Source organism: Lepidochelys kempii, chromosome 16 (assembly GCF_965140285.1).
Source record: "Lepidochelys kempii isolate rLepKem1 chromosome 16, rLepKem1.hap1, whole genome shotgun sequence".
In the NCBI taxonomy this organism is placed as follows: domain Eukaryota; kingdom Metazoa; phylum Chordata; order Testudines; family Cheloniidae; genus Lepidochelys; species Lepidochelys kempii.
The window spans coordinates 19,757,898-19,776,968 of NC_136395.1; the positions used below are offsets into that span (position 1 = coordinate 19,757,898).

General features: G+C 38.3%; 1 protein-coding gene across 2 annotated transcripts in view; it reads right to left on the bottom strand.

Annotated features, from left to right (window-relative positions):
- CCDC180 (coiled-coil domain containing 180) overlaps window positions 1-19,071 on the bottom strand; it is a 40,569-nt gene that overhangs the window by 19,483 nt on the left and 2,015 nt on the right. For both annotated transcript variants that reach the window (XM_073314009.1, XM_073314010.1), the window contains exons 3-19: window positions 18,258-18,451; window positions 16,112-16,191; window positions 15,018-15,127; window positions 14,806-14,934; window positions 14,527-14,637; window positions 12,015-12,110; window positions 10,893-11,056; window positions 10,515-10,634; window positions 9,508-9,587; window positions 8,905-8,993; window positions 6,841-6,963; window positions 5,362-5,535; window positions 3,809-3,924; window positions 3,110-3,236; window positions 2,610-2,634; window positions 2,147-2,517; window positions 454-671 (exon numbers count right to left, since the gene is read on the bottom strand). In XM_073314009.1, coding sequence (XP_073170110.1) covers window positions 454-671; window positions 2,147-2,517; window positions 2,610-2,634; window positions 3,110-3,236; window positions 3,809-3,924; window positions 5,362-5,535; window positions 6,841-6,963; window positions 8,905-8,993; window positions 9,508-9,587; window positions 10,515-10,634; window positions 10,893-11,056; window positions 12,015-12,110; window positions 14,527-14,637; window positions 14,806-14,934; window positions 15,018-15,127; window positions 16,112-16,191; window positions 18,258-18,451 — 2,327 coding nt within the window. The remainder of the gene's footprint in view (window positions 1-453; window positions 672-2,146; window positions 2,518-2,609; window positions 2,635-3,109; window positions 3,237-3,808; window positions 3,925-5,361; window positions 5,536-6,840; window positions 6,964-8,904; window positions 8,994-9,507; window positions 9,588-10,514; window positions 10,635-10,892; window positions 11,057-12,014; window positions 12,111-14,526; window positions 14,638-14,805; window positions 14,935-15,017; window positions 15,128-16,111; window positions 16,192-18,257; window positions 18,452-19,071) is intronic.

The following is a 19,071-nucleotide window of genomic DNA, read 5'->3' on the forward strand; positions in this document are numbered from 1 at the left end:
CCTGGATTTCTTTGATATAGTTAATCCACTGCTTTCAATCGAAATACAACTGCTAAAATACAACTGCAGAAGAGCTGGTGCTTTGTCAAAACGAAGGATAAGAAAAGGGACTTGGAGGGATAGGGTTCAGAATTTTGAGCAAGGAATTGGAGGCTAGATGCTTTGAGTTCATGGCTCTGCCAGTGCTTTGTTGTGTGACTGGACAAGGCAGTAACCTCTCAGTGCCTCAGTCTTTAAAATAAGGATAACGTCTTCCTCACAGAGGTGCAGTAAGACTTAAACGTTTGATGGAATGCAATATAAAATGTTTCTTATTATTCTTTTGGAAATAATAATAACAAGGGGTAGCATTAAGATAACTTTTGGATGCTCATTCAAACTTTACCTCCAAACCTTCTGAGGTGTGTCAATTACTTAGGGGAAAGAAAAAAGGACAAACTAAACTCTACTAACTCTTTCTTAAGCTCTGTAAACAAGCTGTCTGGTACAAGCACATTCTCCAGGTACACAGGAAGTGTTTTTTCTGCAAATGCAGCATAATAGATCTCGGAGGTCTTGGTCTTGCCTGTCTCCTCATGCCCAAGGACTGAGTAAGTGTTCCCACTAGAGGTGGTGAAGACTTCTGCTATTACTTCACAGCTTTCAGCCTCACTGTAATCATGGAACAGAACCTAGGAAGGTAACAGGAAATCATCATTTGTTATCTTTGCTACTGACAAGTTTTTAAAGACCTACTAACATGGGCCATACACAGGTTAATGTTGAGAACCTATAGATTTCAAGAATCATGAGCCATGTTCTGATTCCTAATTTGGAAAACAAAGCTATAATGAGCACGCAAGTTTGTGCATCTCAGCATGCTGATACTTTGCTGTTAGCCTAGCAGTGTTTGTGCAAGGCAAAAAGTAGAAGGTAGTCATTCAATTTTTTTCAATCTACAGAGAAATTAAGAATATCCTAGTACTTCAGGGTGGTCACTAGCTTCAGGTCACCAGTACCTCTGTCAGTGTCTCCAGAAATAATACAAATGAAACTTTACAGCATAGCCAGCAAAAGGTCTGCATGATTTGGATTTTTTTTAAAGAACCGTATTAAGATCTGGATACAGATATATCCTCTTTGCTGAGTTTTATTATTATTTCAATCCCTTTGAAACATGAGCTGCAAATGCTCGGATATATGGGCTGAAAGGTTGTCTAGTTTCACTATAGATTTTGTAATTGCCTTTGTAGTTTTTTGTTGAAATGCTCTTTTGTAATTTAGAGAGAGTTTCCTCAGCTCTCCCTATGTCCCCAAAGCAATATTACAATTAGGAACTAGTTTTTCTTTCTGTCAGCTGTAAAATACACAAAGCAAAGAGTGATTTTCAGCTGAGACAACCTTTGCAAAATGACAGGTTTCAGAGTAGCAGCCGTGTTAGTCTGTATTCGCAAAAAGAAAAGGAGTACTTGTGGCACCTTAGAGACTAACCAATTTATTTGAGCATGAGCTTTCGTGAGCTACAGCCACAAGTACTCCTTTTCTCTTTGCAAAATGCTTACTGGTTCCCAGTTGGGTTGACCTAATAGGACCATTAATGTCAGGGGATGAGAAGAATTCCAGTTCAGGATCGTGCTGCTGAAATGTGCAGAACACACACGTGGCAAGGCCAGACATACGGTGAGGGACTAGTACTACACTAATTAGTTAACTTTGTTTTAATGTCTTGCCACCAACTCCCAACTATTCAGAGGCACGCCACTCACATAAAAGGCTCTGTTACATTGCGGCACTGACCATTTAGGTTCTCCACTAAGTACAGACCTGAAAAGAAAACATTGAACTATAGAGATAGTGTTATATCATCACCTTGGGCTGACAATACTAAATGAAGGAAGGAAACAGACCCACGTCAGAAAAGTCTCTTTTTGGCTGTTTCTTGGAAAAAGGACAGGAAAAGTGCAAGAGGGAATGGTCATGCACTAATGTATGGGCTTCACCATCTCAATACAGAATCTTCAGCTGCTCTAAATACCTAATGGTACATATTACAGAACGTCACTAAACTAATACAGGAAAGACCCATATGTGATTTGGTTGTATAAACATCAAAAAGATTTGCATTTGTGCTGAAGCTGATTTATTTTTATGAAGAAATTAGACCTACCTCAGACTCAGGAAGAATATCTTTCAAATAATCCATTTCTTCAGACACTTGTGCAGGACTATCTCCATCCTCAAATGAATTTGCTTCACTTTCTTCACTGTCCTCTAAGTGTTCAGTTTCTTCACTTTCTGGAGCTGTGCTCTCCTCATCCCCTGGTTTCTCTGTTTCCTCAGTTTCTTGTACAATGCTCTCCTCATTCTCGACTGTCGTTGTTTCTTCAGTTTTGTTTGTGAGGCTCTCAGCCTGCTGCTCTGCTTCTGTACTTCCTTGTGGAAAACTCTCAGCCTGTTGCTCTGTTTCTTCAGTTTCTTGTAGAAGGCTATCCCCTGTCGCCTCTGCCATATTTTCAACTTCTGAGTCTTCAACAAATACTTCCCAATTAAAATAAGACAGAAATGTCATCAGTCACATTCCAAAGAAGCACAGATTAAAAAAATAAAGATTTGTACTCTTGAAACATTACCTTGCTCTTCATATGCAGAGCCCATCTCCCCGGATAAGAGTGAGAAGAAAAAGAAACAAAGGTGACAAGTTACTTGTTTAGAATAACATCAAATTCACTTCACTTTCCAAAATTAATGTACTCCATCAGCATTTGAAAGTTCAAAGTAATAATTTATCATTAAAAGGAACTCATTTCTAAAATGTAATCCAGATTTGAATGATTTTTTAATTCTAATTTTTCTGTTTTAAAATGTAGGTGAAGTTGTTGAAACGTAGGCCATGAAAATGACAGATTTGAGACTAGGATGGAGGTAAGCACAGTGTGGGCAGATGATGCAAAAAGTCTCCCTCACTCAGCTCTGCCAATGAACCTCAGTCCTATGGTGGCCAAAACTCTTCTTCATTTGATCTAATCTTTGATTGATCAAATCTAAATGGATTTGAATGCAAGATCCCCAACAATGAAACAACAATGCATCAGCCAGATTTCAAATCATAAGAAGTTTGTTTTCTTTATACCTGTTTATAGACTTCCTTTACGCCAAAATACTGGCCAATGGATGCACTATAAGAAATCAATTCCTTCAGTATAGCTTCTGGGTAGGATGCTACCATCTTCACAATGTCTTGGTGAAAGGCCTCATACCTGTCAAATACCAGGTTGCTATTTAAGAGAATTCATTACATAATATAATAAAAATTAAATGTGAACATAATATACATCTGCATCTAATATGTGATCTAGAAGTGAAGTTGTTGGCATAAATCAATTTCCTGACCTATGCAGTCCATTATCTAAGATCTTTACTTTCCAGGGCTACTGCAATGTTCTTGTGATTAAATCATTAATTTTTATGCTAGCATATCCTGGACTAGCTTAGCATAATACAGAACACTAATGAGGTCAACCCAAGAAATTCAAATGAAAGACATTTTTTAAAAATCACGTATTTATTTATTTGTTTGTTTCCCCCCAACTCTTTAAAAAAGCAGAGTTCTGCGCCAACAGTTTTTTGCCCACTCTGAGCAAATGCAATAAGACAGGAGAGTACATTATTTGACATTAGTCTTCCTGAAGGTGAAGTAGCTAGTGCAATTTTGGCTTTTCTACAAATGCATTCAAAATACAACACAAATGTGATTGAAATGGTCTTATCAAGATTTGGACATCCCTCACTCGGAATGTTTGTCACATTTTCTACAATCCAGAATACATACCCAGCTCTAATGTCATCCAGAGAAGCAAAGGCCTTTCCTAAAAGATTCTTCAGCTTTCCCTCAGAGCTTTGTGTTCTCAGTTTGTCCAAAATTATATCCAGATTAGCTTCCCTTATCTGGGCCCATATGAAAAACAAACAATAAGCATAAAGCTGTAAGAAGCCCAAATATTTCATATCTATTTAGGATTCAAGTAATTAGTTTCATGTACACGTCTGTATTTTAATTATACATTAGATAATACTTTAAAGGGGCATTATTGAGGCTCAAAATTTGATCTAACTTGTCTCGAACTCCTTATGTCTATTTATGGACAGTATGTTTTCCCCCAAATCAGAGGCATCAAGTGCCCGTTAAAAAAGAATAAGTGATCACAGCACTATGTGTATTTGCCCATGCATGTAAGAAAGAGAATAATGGAGAGAAAGAATATATATAAGGCAAGAGAATTTCAGTTTTAAGCTATCAAGAACTTATTGTAAAGAGCTAGCACATGCCTTGTGAGTGTTACATGCATTTACTCCAAGGCTATTGCTCTTTTGCAAACACAACATTTGTCACTGGCCAAGGCAAGTGATGTGAATCTCAGCTCACCAAAACTACTCACTGCAGTCAGGCACTCCAGTGAACCACAGGAAGAGTCAAAGACTCACCTCTGCTTCTGGAGAAAATGGATTCCTCAGCTACCTCCAGAGTCTCACTGACACCTGGACTAGTCATGGTGGCCCATCATTTCAGGACCAAAGTAGTTACTGAAGATTCTAATGGATAGAATTTGCCCAAGCAAAAGAACAGTGAAGACTAGATAACATGTGAGAACACCTCTGTCTCAGTTCCCATCTGGGATGTTTGGCCTGGTAAATTCATCATCAAGCAGCACTACCTCATCCACTTCTTTGGGGCTCTATCAAGCCTGGTAGAAGTGAGATCTTGATTGATGAACAACAGACATCCAGACTAGGCTTCTATATCCAGTAATTCAGTCACCATTGGCACTTACTGCTTCCTCTGCCAAAGGTACAGGGAGATCAGGGAGACTGCACAAGACATTCCAGAAGGGGCAAAGTGATCTTACATAGAGAGGGGAGACCATGCTGCTTTCTTTCCAAAAGTTGACAGGTACGAAAATCATTTAAAGATTCTGAACAATGCCCTGAAAATATCCTTTTATCAAGCCACAGAACACAAATATGATGTGATAACTCAATATACATGCATGGTTCTGTAACTGCATAAGACTTTCCTTGTGAATGTGCATGCAACCGCATATGAGTAATAATAAGGTTCTAGTTGCTAGAGCTGGAAAATACCAATTTAGATAAATGAGGTCATTCCCCTGTCAATAATAAGATATAGTCTCCCTCAGAGGATGTATCAGATATTAGACTAATACACTTAGCAGTATGCAGCCACCTTCCAAACGCAGAAACCATGAGAAACACTCCCATTTTAAGTTATACTTGCTATAAAGGATTCTTTGGATATCAATAGCATCTTTTTGCTAGGAAGTGGTTTCTTTACACCACACCAACATTTTAGACTTTTGATTGTACCTGATTTAGGTTTTCATGTTTCCGCCGGCACTCACTCAGTTTCACCTGAAGTTCGTTTTCTTGCTGGGACAGTTTGAGCTGATGTTCATCCCAAAGGACAATAGCTTGCTGGAAATATTTGTACAAGTCTTTGCAACCCTGTTCAATATGTTTAGCCAGATCCTCAAAGTCTCTCTAAAACAATCAAACGGATAGAACAAATTATCATTAAATTATTATTAGACTGATATCTGGGAGTAGAGATGCATGAGTAGTAGGGGGATAGCTGACTTGCCAAGGCTGCCTGGAGGAATCCTACAGGTACCTGATAAAGCAGAAAGTACAGCAAGAATCAGAGAACACCATCTTTTTTCATGTCACTACCATCCAATCTGTTCTTGCAACTGTGCTAATGGGAATTATATTACCATCAACAATATAATTTCTAGCATTACCACTTTCAATGACATATCATACGATTAGAAGATAGCACCACAATGCTGTTTGGGTGGGGGTGTTGGAGTGGGGTAGTAGTCCACTTTTCAGAAATTGGAAGCCCTGAGGTACCATGACAAAGAGCAAGGTATGAGAACCTGGAAAGATATTTAGAACACAGAGTGTGAAAGAACAACTGCACAGCCTCTGATTTTGGACTACTCTTTTTTCCTTTCCAGTCCTGTAAATTCAGTGAACATTTTTCTCACCACTGATAAAATCTAAAACAAAGTGCCAAAGTGGATGAACCTCACAGATGACTTTGCAGATTATGATATTTATAACTGATATCAGTATATGTACTATAATGCTTTATTAGTCGAAGACAATGGATGGAAAAATAGCTTTCTGACATCTAATAGTCATGTGTAAATACATCAAAATAAAACATATACATATGGCTAAAGCTCAGCTCATTTACCACTCAAAAAAATATTCATGTCCTCTTTTGTTGGTGGATAATACCGGAAACCCACCTCCTTTCCCATATAAATTAGCACAGAATTAGCACAAGTTAAAAACAATAGCTAGCGTAAACAAATAGAAGAGGCCAACAAAATAATAATATTTTGCACTTATACATCACGTTCCATCTTATGATCTCAAAGAACACGCAACAAGTCAGCGACAGAGTCAGGAATAAAAATTCACAGCTAGTACTTCAGCTAAAAGACCATCCATCCCCCACAAGAGTAGCAACCACAGAGTTAAGCTCTGCATGAGCCCTGAATTATTTAGCCATCTAGAACCTTGAGCAAAACAGGCCAGTTGTTTTCATATATAGTCATGGTAAAAGTAAAACCAGAAGTTATGAACTATCATTGAATCGCCTCAAGCGTCTCTATTTACAGGATAAGTAGTCGATATCATTGCACACTCTCTAACAGAGCATCAGTAGAATAATGAAATGAAATGTGAAAATTTAAACCAGCATAGACTGCAGGATAGATGTTGGATTTGACTATTCCCAGGATGCAATAAAAAGAATGGCCTTAGTAAACGTACATCCATCTGCTCCAGCTCCTGTTCAAACCGACGCTGCAGCCTTCCAACCATCTTGAAGAAGTCAGGATTCACAACCTTTTCAGCCTCTTTCTCTGTGCAAACTTTTAAACTCAACAGTTTATCCTAAAGGAAAGGAATATTACATTACTGACATGTACCTGGCATGCAGTGTTGTTGTAGCCGTGCTGGTCTCAGGATATTAGAAAGACAAGGTAGATGAGGTATTATCTTGTATTGGACCAACTTCTGTTGGTAAGAGAGACAAGCTTTCGAACTACACAGAGCTCTTTTTCAGGTCTGGACCAGAAGCTCACTGTAAGCTCAACACTTGTCTCTCTTACCAACACAAGGTGGTCCAATAAAAGATACTACCTCACCCACCTTATCTCTCTAATGTACCTGGCATCCCAGTTAACATATTGCATGGTTCAACAGAGTTTGTTTAACCTCAACATGCATTCTTTTCTTTTGAACTGATAGTTTCAGAAATAAATATCCAACTTCAGTATCTTTTCCTGAGGAAACTTTAAATGGAGGAAAAATTAAGCTGGGAATAGACAGTGGGTGTGCAAGGTGAGGAGTTGTGTACCCTTCCAACAGGAAGAGCACTAAGTCTTTGATGACATACTGTTTATAACAATCAGTAATAGTTTCAGAAAATGAATGCCTGTGATATTTGAGTCCTGTGATTGAATTGCAAATACTAGAAAACTGTAAATAATTAATGCTTTGTATTTACACATAGTCTTTGTCATCCAAAACTCTCAAATCCCTTTACAAATGTGGATTTAAGCCTCAAAACCCCCTTATGCCGCAGGTCAGTAGTATTATCCCCATTTTATATATGGAGAAATTGAGGTATAGAGGTTAAATGATTTTCCCAAGGCCACAGAGCGAACCATGGCTATGCTGGAGTCCTGACTCTCAATCTCCTAGCTTAAGTAGTGGACTCTCTTTGTAGGCCAAAAGCCTAATGGGGAGAAATTGTCTTGAGTAAATTGTACTCATTTTGCTTATTTTGCTTTATACTCCATTTTGCTAGCTTTGAATTAGTAAGAACAAATTGTAGCCTTGAATTAGTAAGAAGAAACTGCTCTGAGTTTATTCTTTGCTGATTGTGTTAATGATTGTTCTTAGAAGGACAAAAGTTTTATGGCTGTAATTATTGTCTTATTTACTGTTTGCTGTGTGAATGAAAAATGTATGGTATACTGATTAACTGAGAAGAGACAGCTGGGCCGGATGGTCAAAAGGGGAGTGGAGAGGTACAAACTTTATTATCAGAATCACCTGGATGACAGATTGATGACACTAAAGCACAGGCATACACCCAGGCACAAAATAAGTAGTTAAGCCAGAGCTATGAGATAAGAAACAGCTGCGGATCTTCCCGGTAACAACTCAAAATAATGCTAATTAAGAGCAACCCTGAATAAATCATGATTGACAGCTCCAGTGTGACACAGCAAGGGCCATAGACTTGTATGGGAACTTATTACTATAAAAGAAGGGTGTATTGCCATGGGACTTCGGGTTTGTTCTGCAGCAACATTGGAGCTTTGAATGTGTTTGACAGAGACCAAGCTCCCCTCCCTCCTGTGCAGTTTCAACTGGCCACTGGAACTGACCAAGCAACACTAAGGACTGGTAACTATAAGATCCAGCTGAAGAACCCATTTTTAAATTTTTTTCTTTTGGGGGTGAGGGAATGGAAGCATATGCTGATTTTTAATGCTTAAATTGTACTCTCAATAAATGCAGCTTATTGCCTTATCCCCTTTAAAAAGATTCTGTGTGCTTCTTATAAGCATAACATCTTCCCTCTACTAAATTAGTATTTGTTACTGCTATTCTACACGTTCCAAATACAAATACCATGTTATTGTGAAGTAAAGTACACAACATACTTTTGACTAACAGAATAAAAGAGAACTTCGTGAGTAATTTGGGTTGCCACGCTGAAATAGTGGGTCTCAAACCAGACGTTATACTGGATGATCCGCTGCTACCAAAATCCTTCATTGGGTCTCCAAATTCAGCAACTTTCATTCTCATGACACTGACCTTGCATAGCTGTACATTGGCCAAACATTCCTGGCAAACTCTCTCATACTGGATGCGAATGATCATCATATGCTGCACATTATGGGTGTCTTTAGAAAAGAAGGAAAGTAACTAAGAGTCCAGTGTGAAGACTTCACCATTTCACATTGTAACACATGTGAATATGACTGAACAGTTGTGTCTAACCTCACTTTACCCTACTGGCATACTTGACTCTCGTATATGGGCATTACCAGCCAACATCACTCGGCTGCCTCTACCCAAATCTTTTTGCCATTATGCTTAGTAATGGTGAACTGTTATTTTTATTACAGTCCAACACTGTTTGCGCTACTAAACAGGCTACAACTATCAAGACAGTTCCTGCCTGGAAAGTTTAGTCTAGAAGACACACATATAGAAAGACAAGGCATACTGCAAAACGTAGAGGAAAGAATCACTTCAGATCATTTTCCCCCCCTCATTCTAAAGAGAAAAAAAAAATGGAGAGACCAAGATCAGGGCAGCAGATGTATGTATAGACACATGGTACAGTTCAATCATGGCCTTAGAAAGAAAATGATTGCTTAAATCCCAATTCATTGTCATGAATTCCTCACTTACCTATATATTTGTTTAAAGCCACAAGAGATTCGTACCATTCATTTATCTCCGCTTTTGAATGTGTCGGAGGCAACAAATCACTACCAAAATAAGAAACAAGAGACACATACATTTCATACATAATCCATTCCAGTTCTCAATGGGTTAAAACTGTGAAGTAGTATAATAGCACTACTGTTTTTCCACATTCTGTTTGTTAGAAGACAGATTTTCAGCCAAATCAGCAAGGCAAAACCATAAAGATGGCTGCAATTTGTGCAAAAAAGCTGCCTTCTGGAAAACAGATGAATTGTTTTCTGTTTAGTTGCTATGTTAGTTTTAAAATGAAAAGGAATCATTATTTTAAAATTAGAATATTTTAATAGGTTATACACATAGCAACTTTTCTGGTTTAGAATGGAGGGTGTCCCAGATATATTGTATGAGATTTCCTTTGTCTCCTCTGCTGATTATTTACTATATATACTAAAATCTCACACCATACCCAAGAGAGGCACTCAAACTTTTCAGTCAGGCCAAGTTAGGGTTGTGGGATTTTTACCTTCCCATTCATCCTGACTTGCCACTATTTATATTGTACTTCCAGAGCCACTGATTTCTACTCTTTAGAGTTTTTACATCAGGCCTATTCAGAGAAATTTGCGGTCTGGTATATCATATTCGCTGGGTCTCCACCCCCTTCCATTTCACTTTTCATGGATGTTACAGACATTTTGGGGGGCCCTGAGCTCTAGCCCCGGGCCAATTGTCTCCCCTTTCTCTCCTTCTTATCATCCCTGTACATCACTACTTCCAGCTACTTGACATTGCTAATAATGAAACATTTAATGACACTTTCATTCAACACAATCTGCCCACTGAAAACCATGAGCATCACCTCACCAGTGAAAGATAAAAAGAAGTTTGGGGGCTCATTTAGTACTGTGTTGGTCCATTTTACAGTGTCAAATCAGGTGCATTGTTCACTATAGCAAGAAACACTATTTTTTCTGTCTCTCACTTCATACCAAAGAACTTGCAGAAGCTCCATTCTCCTTCTACTAAGTGAAATCTGGTCCTTTATCATGTTCTCCAAGTCTCTTTTTACAGATGTGGGTTCCTGTACCTCCTTCCTTGCCATAAATTCTCTGCAGGACACAAGTAACCATTTAAATAAAGGTATGTTTGGGACAATCTGTATCTTGACATCTAAAAGTTATTTTGAACCACATAGATTTAACCCCAGTCACTAAAAAGGAGTATAAATGCCAGCATAATTGCCAGAACACTGTTAACTTTACAAAGAGAACAGAATCAAAGATTATTCTGTAACAGAAACACAAATGGGGTCTGGTCATTTAGTTTCAATCCCACTAAAAATATAAATCTGTTGCAGAATTACAGACCTGAAACTGCGAACCACAAAGTCCTTCTGTATGATTTTCCAGTCCTTCAGCCTCTCTTGCCACTTGAACCATTGAGACAGCTCCCTCTTCAGGTCTGCCTCCATCAGATTAACAAACAACTTGGCTATTGCCCTCTGATTGGCTAGTAGGGCTTGGTTTATCATCTGTGTATTGGAAGATACAAAGAGGAATAAAGGGCAGCATAAAGCATACAAAAATTTGACAGCTATAGTTTTTTAATCCAGCGCAATGCACTGAACTAGAAGAGACTGTTAGAGAGACAGTGGGAAAATGGGGAGCATAAATGGGGAGTATTTTGTACAATAGAGAACACTCCTCCTGCACTGGGATGACGATATGTTTGAACAACAGCACTGAACAAATCAAGAAGTCACTGATTCAGACATAGCACAATAGCCATATGCAATTTGGGAGGGTTTTAGACTTTCTCTGAAGCACAAGGTATTAGACAGTGATGACCTTGTCTACAGTCAGGAAATCTCCCATAGCTGTAGAGCTGCAACAGTGGGAGATTTCCTGAAAACTGCCAGCTTAGGCACAGCCTTAGAGGCAGAATACTAGACATAATGGCCCAGCTGTATGATCCAGTGAGGTAAATGCTATAAATATAAAAATATGTTGAAAGAAAAGCCTTCACACAGTATGCCCAGCTGAATTACACGAGTGAGCAAACACTCTGATTTTGATCATATCGCTGTCAGCGCCTAGCTTGAGGGAACTGTACATATTAAAAATGAAGGATATTTTCTTTCCTTAATGGACAGTAAAAAGGTATGGAAAATGGACCTATATGTTTCAGAATGGAATGATTTGTTGAGTACTGGAAAATACTGATGTATGTCAGAGAGATAAGACAGCACCTGGATGGAGGGAACTGCAGCTGAAAAACGTTATGAGAAATGATGATTCAGCTCTTTTATCTTTTCATTGTTAAGAAGGTGATAAGTTTGAAAGAGAGGTAGAAGAGTGACTAACACTTCCCGACTGAAAGAGGAAGAAAATTAATCACTCCTTATAGTACACAGGAAGTATTCCATCTTGCTACTTTCAATATAGCCTCTGAGACAAATGAATGACTGCATATCAATATGAGAGATTTACCATGGCTTCAGTATGTATGAACCTGTGAACATCAGAGGGTAAGAGATAAGAAATATCCTCCAGAATCTTGGTATGTTTCTTCAGTAAATCTTTTATCTGGGAAATGAAAGGAAAGAGAAAAAAGAAAGAGCCCAAAAAATCAGTATTTCTTAAGACAAGAGATCTGAAATAAGACATAGATGTTTTGTTTCCTTAAAAAAAAAATTCAGCTGACTGAAATACATAGTCATAGCACAGATTTAAAGCTGGATGTATGACTTAAGACAAACTATTGTATTTTTCTTCTAAAATTTGACACCTTTAATAAATAAAGACATAATAAAAACATAGTTACTAAAATATTTGATACAACCATTACTAAAATCAACTGCTACTTAATATACCTCACCCTTTAGATTGGTGGTTCTCAACTGGGGTATGTGTACCCCTACAGGTACACAGAGGTCTTCCAGGGTGGGTACATCAACTCATCTAGACATTTGCCTAGTTTTACAAGAGGCTACATAAAAAGCACTAATGAAGTCAGTACAAACTAAAATGTCATACAATGACTTGTTTATACTGCGCTATATACTATACACGTAACTGGAAGTACAATATTTATATTCCAATTGATTTACTTTATAATTATATGGTAAAAATGAGAAAGTACGCAATTTTTTAGTAATAGTGTGCTGTGTCACTTCTGTATTTTTACGTCTGATTTTGTAAGCAAGTAGTTTTTAAGTGATGTGGACTTGGGGTACATAAGACAAATCAGACTTCTGAAAGGGGTACAGTAGTCTGGAAAGGTTGAGAGCCACTGCTGTAGATCACCATAGACAGGTTGCAAACGAAGTGAAACATTTGAATCAACTTCCTCTTAGATATTTACAGCCAAATCCAAGGCCCCGTTTAAACAACAGCACTAAGCACACAAGCCTCTTGCTGCTGTATATGTGTCGCTAAGGCACAGGACTGGAAGTCAGACAATCTGAGCTCTATTTCTGGCACTGTCACAACCTCCTGTGTGGCTTTGGACAACTCATCTAACTCTCTGACCCTCAATTTACCCATTTGTAAAATAGAAATATTATTCCTCATACATCACAGAGGCGTTGTGAGGAGATCCTTAAATAGGGATAAGAAAATAAGGCACTTATTTGTCCCATTAGTATAGCATCTGAGCACCTCAGAAGCTTTAATGTATTTATCCTCACAACCCACTCTGTGAGGTAGGGAAATACTAGTATCTTCACTTTACAGATAGACCTCAGGCCCAGAGAGAATAAGTGACTCGCTCAAGAGCGAACAGAAAGTCTTCTGCAAAGCAAGAAACTGAAACTAGACCTCCCAAACCCCTGGCTTGCACCCTACCCAATGAACCAATGAGTGTTTTCTCTCTAAACACTTATATCATACTTTTCATCTGTAAAAGATACTATTTTATCTTTTAAAAAAGCTTTGAAAAGATGGGCAATATCATTATCTCCATTTTACAGATGGGAAAATTGAGGCACAGAGAAGTTTCATGGCTCATATGTAAGGAGCTATATGCCTGATCCTGATACATGCAATGACTTTTTATTATGAACCGTATTGTATTTCATATTTTATTACAGTTTGTATGAAAGACTGGCAAAACAGAGTTGTATACTATCATATTATAACAAAGAATAGGTTAAGTGATAACCAAATATTGGAGCTTGAAGTAAAACTGTTCATTATCAATGCTACAGGAGATCAAATATACTTCAGAAAATGGGTACTCAAGGGCCAAGGATGATTTTGTTTGTTTACTTGTTTCCATCATGTTTACAATTATTCAGCGAATGACTCATTACAGCCAGGCGTCTTTCTTTTCCCAGGTTCCTCAAGAATAAGTTGAGAAAGATATAGCATGGGTGAAAGAAAAATAGCAGTCCTGATGAGTTGAGACGATTCTGTTGTGGACATTGGTTCACACTGTAATACTAGCATGTGTTTTTGTATGCAACCGTTTGCATATGTGCCTAAAGTGAAGCATTTTATAAATCCAAATAAATAAATGATAAGCAACCCTTCCTTCTAAAGAGGTTTTGGTTGCTTAAAAGGCTGGAAATGTTACAATGGTAGTCACAATGGATAATCAGATAGTACATAGAAGTTACTAGTGGTGGTGTTTGATTTGCATACTGACAAACACTTTAGGGTCTGATCATGGCTTTGCTCTAAAGCAACCAAGCAGCGGCAGAAGGAAGACTCAGACACCTCACATACACCTGCATGGCCTCTTCATGTGTCTGTTGCAGGTGCCGGGATGGAGGAGGGAGGAAGCAGAGGCTGTGAACATGGTACACATCTCTCCCCACCTGTGCAGGTAGGTAAAGAATGACAGGATAATCCAGTAAAGGAAGGCAGTAACCTGCTATTAGTCAGGGCCTGTAGCAGAATACAACCCATAGGGAGCAAGTTGCTTCCTGCTCCTTACCCAGGGTTAGGAACAAATTCTTAATCCAGCAATTAATTAATAACCATTCAAACTTTAGCTCACTTTCTCAGCTCGAGCCACTTCAAGCTTTATTAACGTTTCATCCATTTCTTTAATCCACTCTCTTCTATACAAGGACTCCTGGGAGATGGCATCCCATAACTCCTCAAAACTCTGCAAGAAGAAATGTAATGTCAGTCCCATTGGAAAACTAAAAATGAAAAAATATGACTGCAGCAGGAGGTAGAAATAGACATTATATATACACGTGGCAAGCAAAGAAAAAATGAGAGACAAGGGCTTGAGCTAGAGAACTAGATCGAATCAAATACACTCCCTTACTTTGATTGAAAAGGTTTCCAGATCAGTGTCACTCTCAATCTTTTTGAACAGAAGTTCAATGGCTCTATCAGATTCTGACAGTTTTGTCAAAAGCAATTTTCCAGACTCCAAAATGAACGGTTCCACTTCCTAAAACAGGCAGATATGTGAGTGAGATATTGGGTACTAGGCCTTGACCCTAATATAACAGTCCAGACTACCTAGAGTCTCACCCTCCCAATGCAGGCTAACTCCTGGTGTAACACAGCCACTGCTTCATTGTGACGGCCTCGTCTGCGCTCTGAGAGGCGTTCAATGATATTGCTGTTTGTCTTCTCAGGAACTGCCAAGGAAGAAAATAAAGATGATGCAGACTGGATGTGTTGCTGCAGAATGTCTAATGTAGACACCAATGCACTATCAACACTAAGATCTCTGGGCTTTGTGCAGCAGAAAAGATCCAAAGCCTTACAAAATAGAAAAGGGCACAGATTATAGCACCCTGCAATTATGCAGCACTTTTTATCCTATCATGCCAAAACACTTTGAATACATTTATTAAGTCTCACATTCCCTCTGTAAGGTAGGCGAATATTATCTCCATTTTCACAGATAGGGAAAATTATGCCAAAGAGATGTTAAGTGACTTGCCAAATAGTAAAGACACAGAATAGAACCCAGGAAATATTGACTCCCATTCCCCTGCTCCAGCCTCTAGAAAACTTTGTCTTTAATTTTCACACATGAACAAGTTATTGAGCGAAAAACTCAGAGGGAACCTTGTGATACAATATTAATTCAGTATCACATAATTATTTGGAGAATATATTTGCAGTGGAGAAAGGGCAGAGCCCCTTGGTATACACTGGAAAGATATGGATTTTAATAGGTGATGCACTAAGTGAGATATGGGAGCTCTACAATAAATATTTGCCCATTACATTTTTGCAAAACAGTGCTAAAATGCTTTTCCTATCACAGAAAGTCTACAAGGGTAAAGGTTAATCCATACTGTATTGTAAAGAATGGTTCTCTGAAAGCCAAATATTGATTTTTAGTGTTTGTTATTAAGCTTTGTTTCTGTAATGGACAAAAACACACCAGCTATTAAATTCACATCTGGTATAAACAGGTGAAACTCCACTGACATCAAAGGATTTTGGTCTGCTTATACTAGGGCTGAATTTGACTCCACATCTATTCATTCTAAGTAATCAAACAAGTACAAAAATACAATAAATGTTTCTGTGATTATTCCCTCCCTTCCATCTGGAGAATTCCTAAAAAATCATAAAAAATAACGTAAGATGAAGTAAGTAAAATTTACTAATGAAATCACTGAGGCCTCTGACTTCCCGGGCTGCAATCACATCTTCACTTTCTTGAGCTTTTCTAAATGTAATTTTCCTGAAATAGAAACAGAGATGAAAGCCTTGACCTATGCCATACGAGAAAAAGTAGGGATCTCCAAAAGGCATTGCTTCACATTTTGTAAATTAGCTTCATTTGTAAAAAATCTAAATGACCATAAGCATCATCATAATTGTAGTGAATTTGGAGGGGCTAGTGTTTCACAGAATGAATGTTACTATTTTCACAGATGAAGTGGGCCAAATTCTTTATCATAGCTCATTTGGTGAAAATAACCCAGAATATAATGGCATAATAGCAACAAATCCCAGAATTAAATACATACTAACTATAGAGGCAATCTGCAAAATATAAGGCAAGCTTTAGGCAAAAGTACTTGAAATACATTACAATACAAAAGTACATTTTTCTGCCCTCTGACTCTTCCAGTCAGTGGGGCACAATGTATTTCTCTATGTGGTTGTTCTCAGAATTACTAGAATACTAGAGGGACTCTACTATACTAATACTAGAATACTAGAGGGACTCTACAGCAAAATGAGACAAAAAGAAAACACTAGTTGGATAGACCGTTTGTGTCACTTCTAAAACTATAGTCTTCTCATGTTCTGCTATGAGAGCAATGACCAATTCTCAATTAGGACAGACCTGACTTTCCTCACAGATAACAAGATATTTGCCAGCAGGAACATCTCTCACATGTTTTACAAATGCATTGGAGACAGAAACTTTTCATGGGGGGTTTAAAATGTGTCAGTTCTGTTAACGCAGGTATCACCTTTGTATAACTTGGATTTCAATTTTACTTCCACTTCTGGTCATGGCTATGGTTACACACTGAACAGCATATTTGTTCTCGTTCAGTGATATTCCAGATACAATATTCTTACTTTACACGTTCAAAGACTATTTTATTCATTGCAAAGTCCACCTAGGATCTGCAAATCCAACTATGATTTCTCTCCCTCTTATATCTTGACTGTTAATAGAGATTCTGCAATTAGAACTTAGCAGACACTTTGTTGAGGATGCATGAAGCAGAACAGACTATTTTCATTCTTCCAAAGCTGATCTACACCTATGGTCTAACAGGAGTAGAATTTCGTTCGTAATTAATAGGTGCATCAGACTTAAAGGCATACAAGATGCTAATCTATTTAGCAAGGGACCCTTTTTACATAGTCACTTTTCTAAAAATAAATGCAATTTAAAGACCAATGAAAACTGTGCATAGTTCTAGACCATTTTAAACAAAAAAGAAGTACAATACCTTTTAAAAATGAAAACCATAATATGCAGCCCTCTACAAACACTGGCTAATTAATCCTCGCAAATCCATGTGCAGTAGGCCAATATTACCCCTCTTCATAGCTAGGAAAACTGAGTCACATGGAGGTTGAGTAATTTTCCCAATGCTACAGAGGGAGTTATTGCCAGAAGCACAATTAAAATTCAGGGAGTTCCTAGCTTCCAGTTCAATGCCCAAACCTCACTGCCCTTAGTCATAATACATATTGTTACCCCTTTTTGACCCAAGTAGCTAGGGCCAAAATTTGGTATCTAGTGGGTTGTTTTGGTTAGGAGGAGAAATGGATGTTGGAGTCAGGTCTTTCTTTGATGCAACCCTGTTTGTTTACAAAGAATGTACCAAGTCCTGTTTCCCTCAACACAGCAGGTGACAGTTTCTTTACTCACAGTTCCAAGCCCCTTTCCAGTTAGCACTTAGACCAAAAGTTATCTCTCTCGGCCTTTCTCAGGGCCACATTCCCAGTGCTTGCTCTGGCTGCATCTTTGGCTTTCTGCGGTTTCTCTCCCAGCTTCTCTGTTTCTTTTTTTCCCCTCTCACAAAGACAGAGACACACACTTCCACCAAACAATACCTAGTGTCAGCCCTCCACCCACATGTGCCTTTACTTTGGGTGGTGACATGTGCCTTTGTTCTGGGTGGAAGCTGCTATTGTTTCAGCTGGTTCCATAAAGGAGCTTAACTGTTTCTTACATTTATCAATAATGAAGGTTGGCTGTGATACCCACTAGTTTCAAAGAGGTTTAACCCAACCAGTAACCAGATATAATTATAAATGTATACTTCCAATCTATACCTGTACAACACTGGGTTTTCAGTGAAGTCATCATTGGGCATTCCCTCAACCCATTTCTGCTGGCGATGAGATAACAATCCTTTACCAGCACACATTTCCAAGTCCCTAACCACAGGAATCCTTCCACTGTTCATAGGAAACTTGTGTTGCTCTGCCTTGTTTCTCACTTCCTTCAGAGAGCGTACTAACTGCACCTTCATAGAAACATAATCAAGGTGTTAAAATTCTCAGTAATCCACTGAAGGCAGAGAAGATCAAAGAAGCTGCACTGAAAACAATGGGGTAAAAGTGGCTGAATAGGAGATAAAGTAATAAACAATTCTTTGCACTTACATAACATCTTTCATCCAAGGTTCTTTACAAAATGAGCAAGAACATCCCCCTTTTAACAGATGGGGAAACCGAGGCAAAGAAAGGTTATATGACTTGCGTAAGGTCACACAGCAAGTCAGTGGCAGAGTCAGGAACAGAAATTACGTAACCCTGACTTCAAGTCCCATGCTCCAACCGCTAAGCCATGCTGATTTTCCTTTTAAAAAGTAAACGAGCTGTGTACACTAGCCAAATCCTTCTGAGTCTGGCAAACTAAACCTCTGAATTTAGCCATCATTGCCATGTCATTAACATAGCAAATTTTGGCTTGGCAAATACATTCTGAGGTTCAAAAGACACATAGTAGGATCTTAAAGGGTTTGATGGAGAGGGCACCCTGACAATATTAAAATTATTTTCTGCTAAAACAAACCAAAAATCCAAAAGGTTCAAATTCATCTCTGGTCTAACTACTGAATTCACAACAGCAGGAACAAAACAG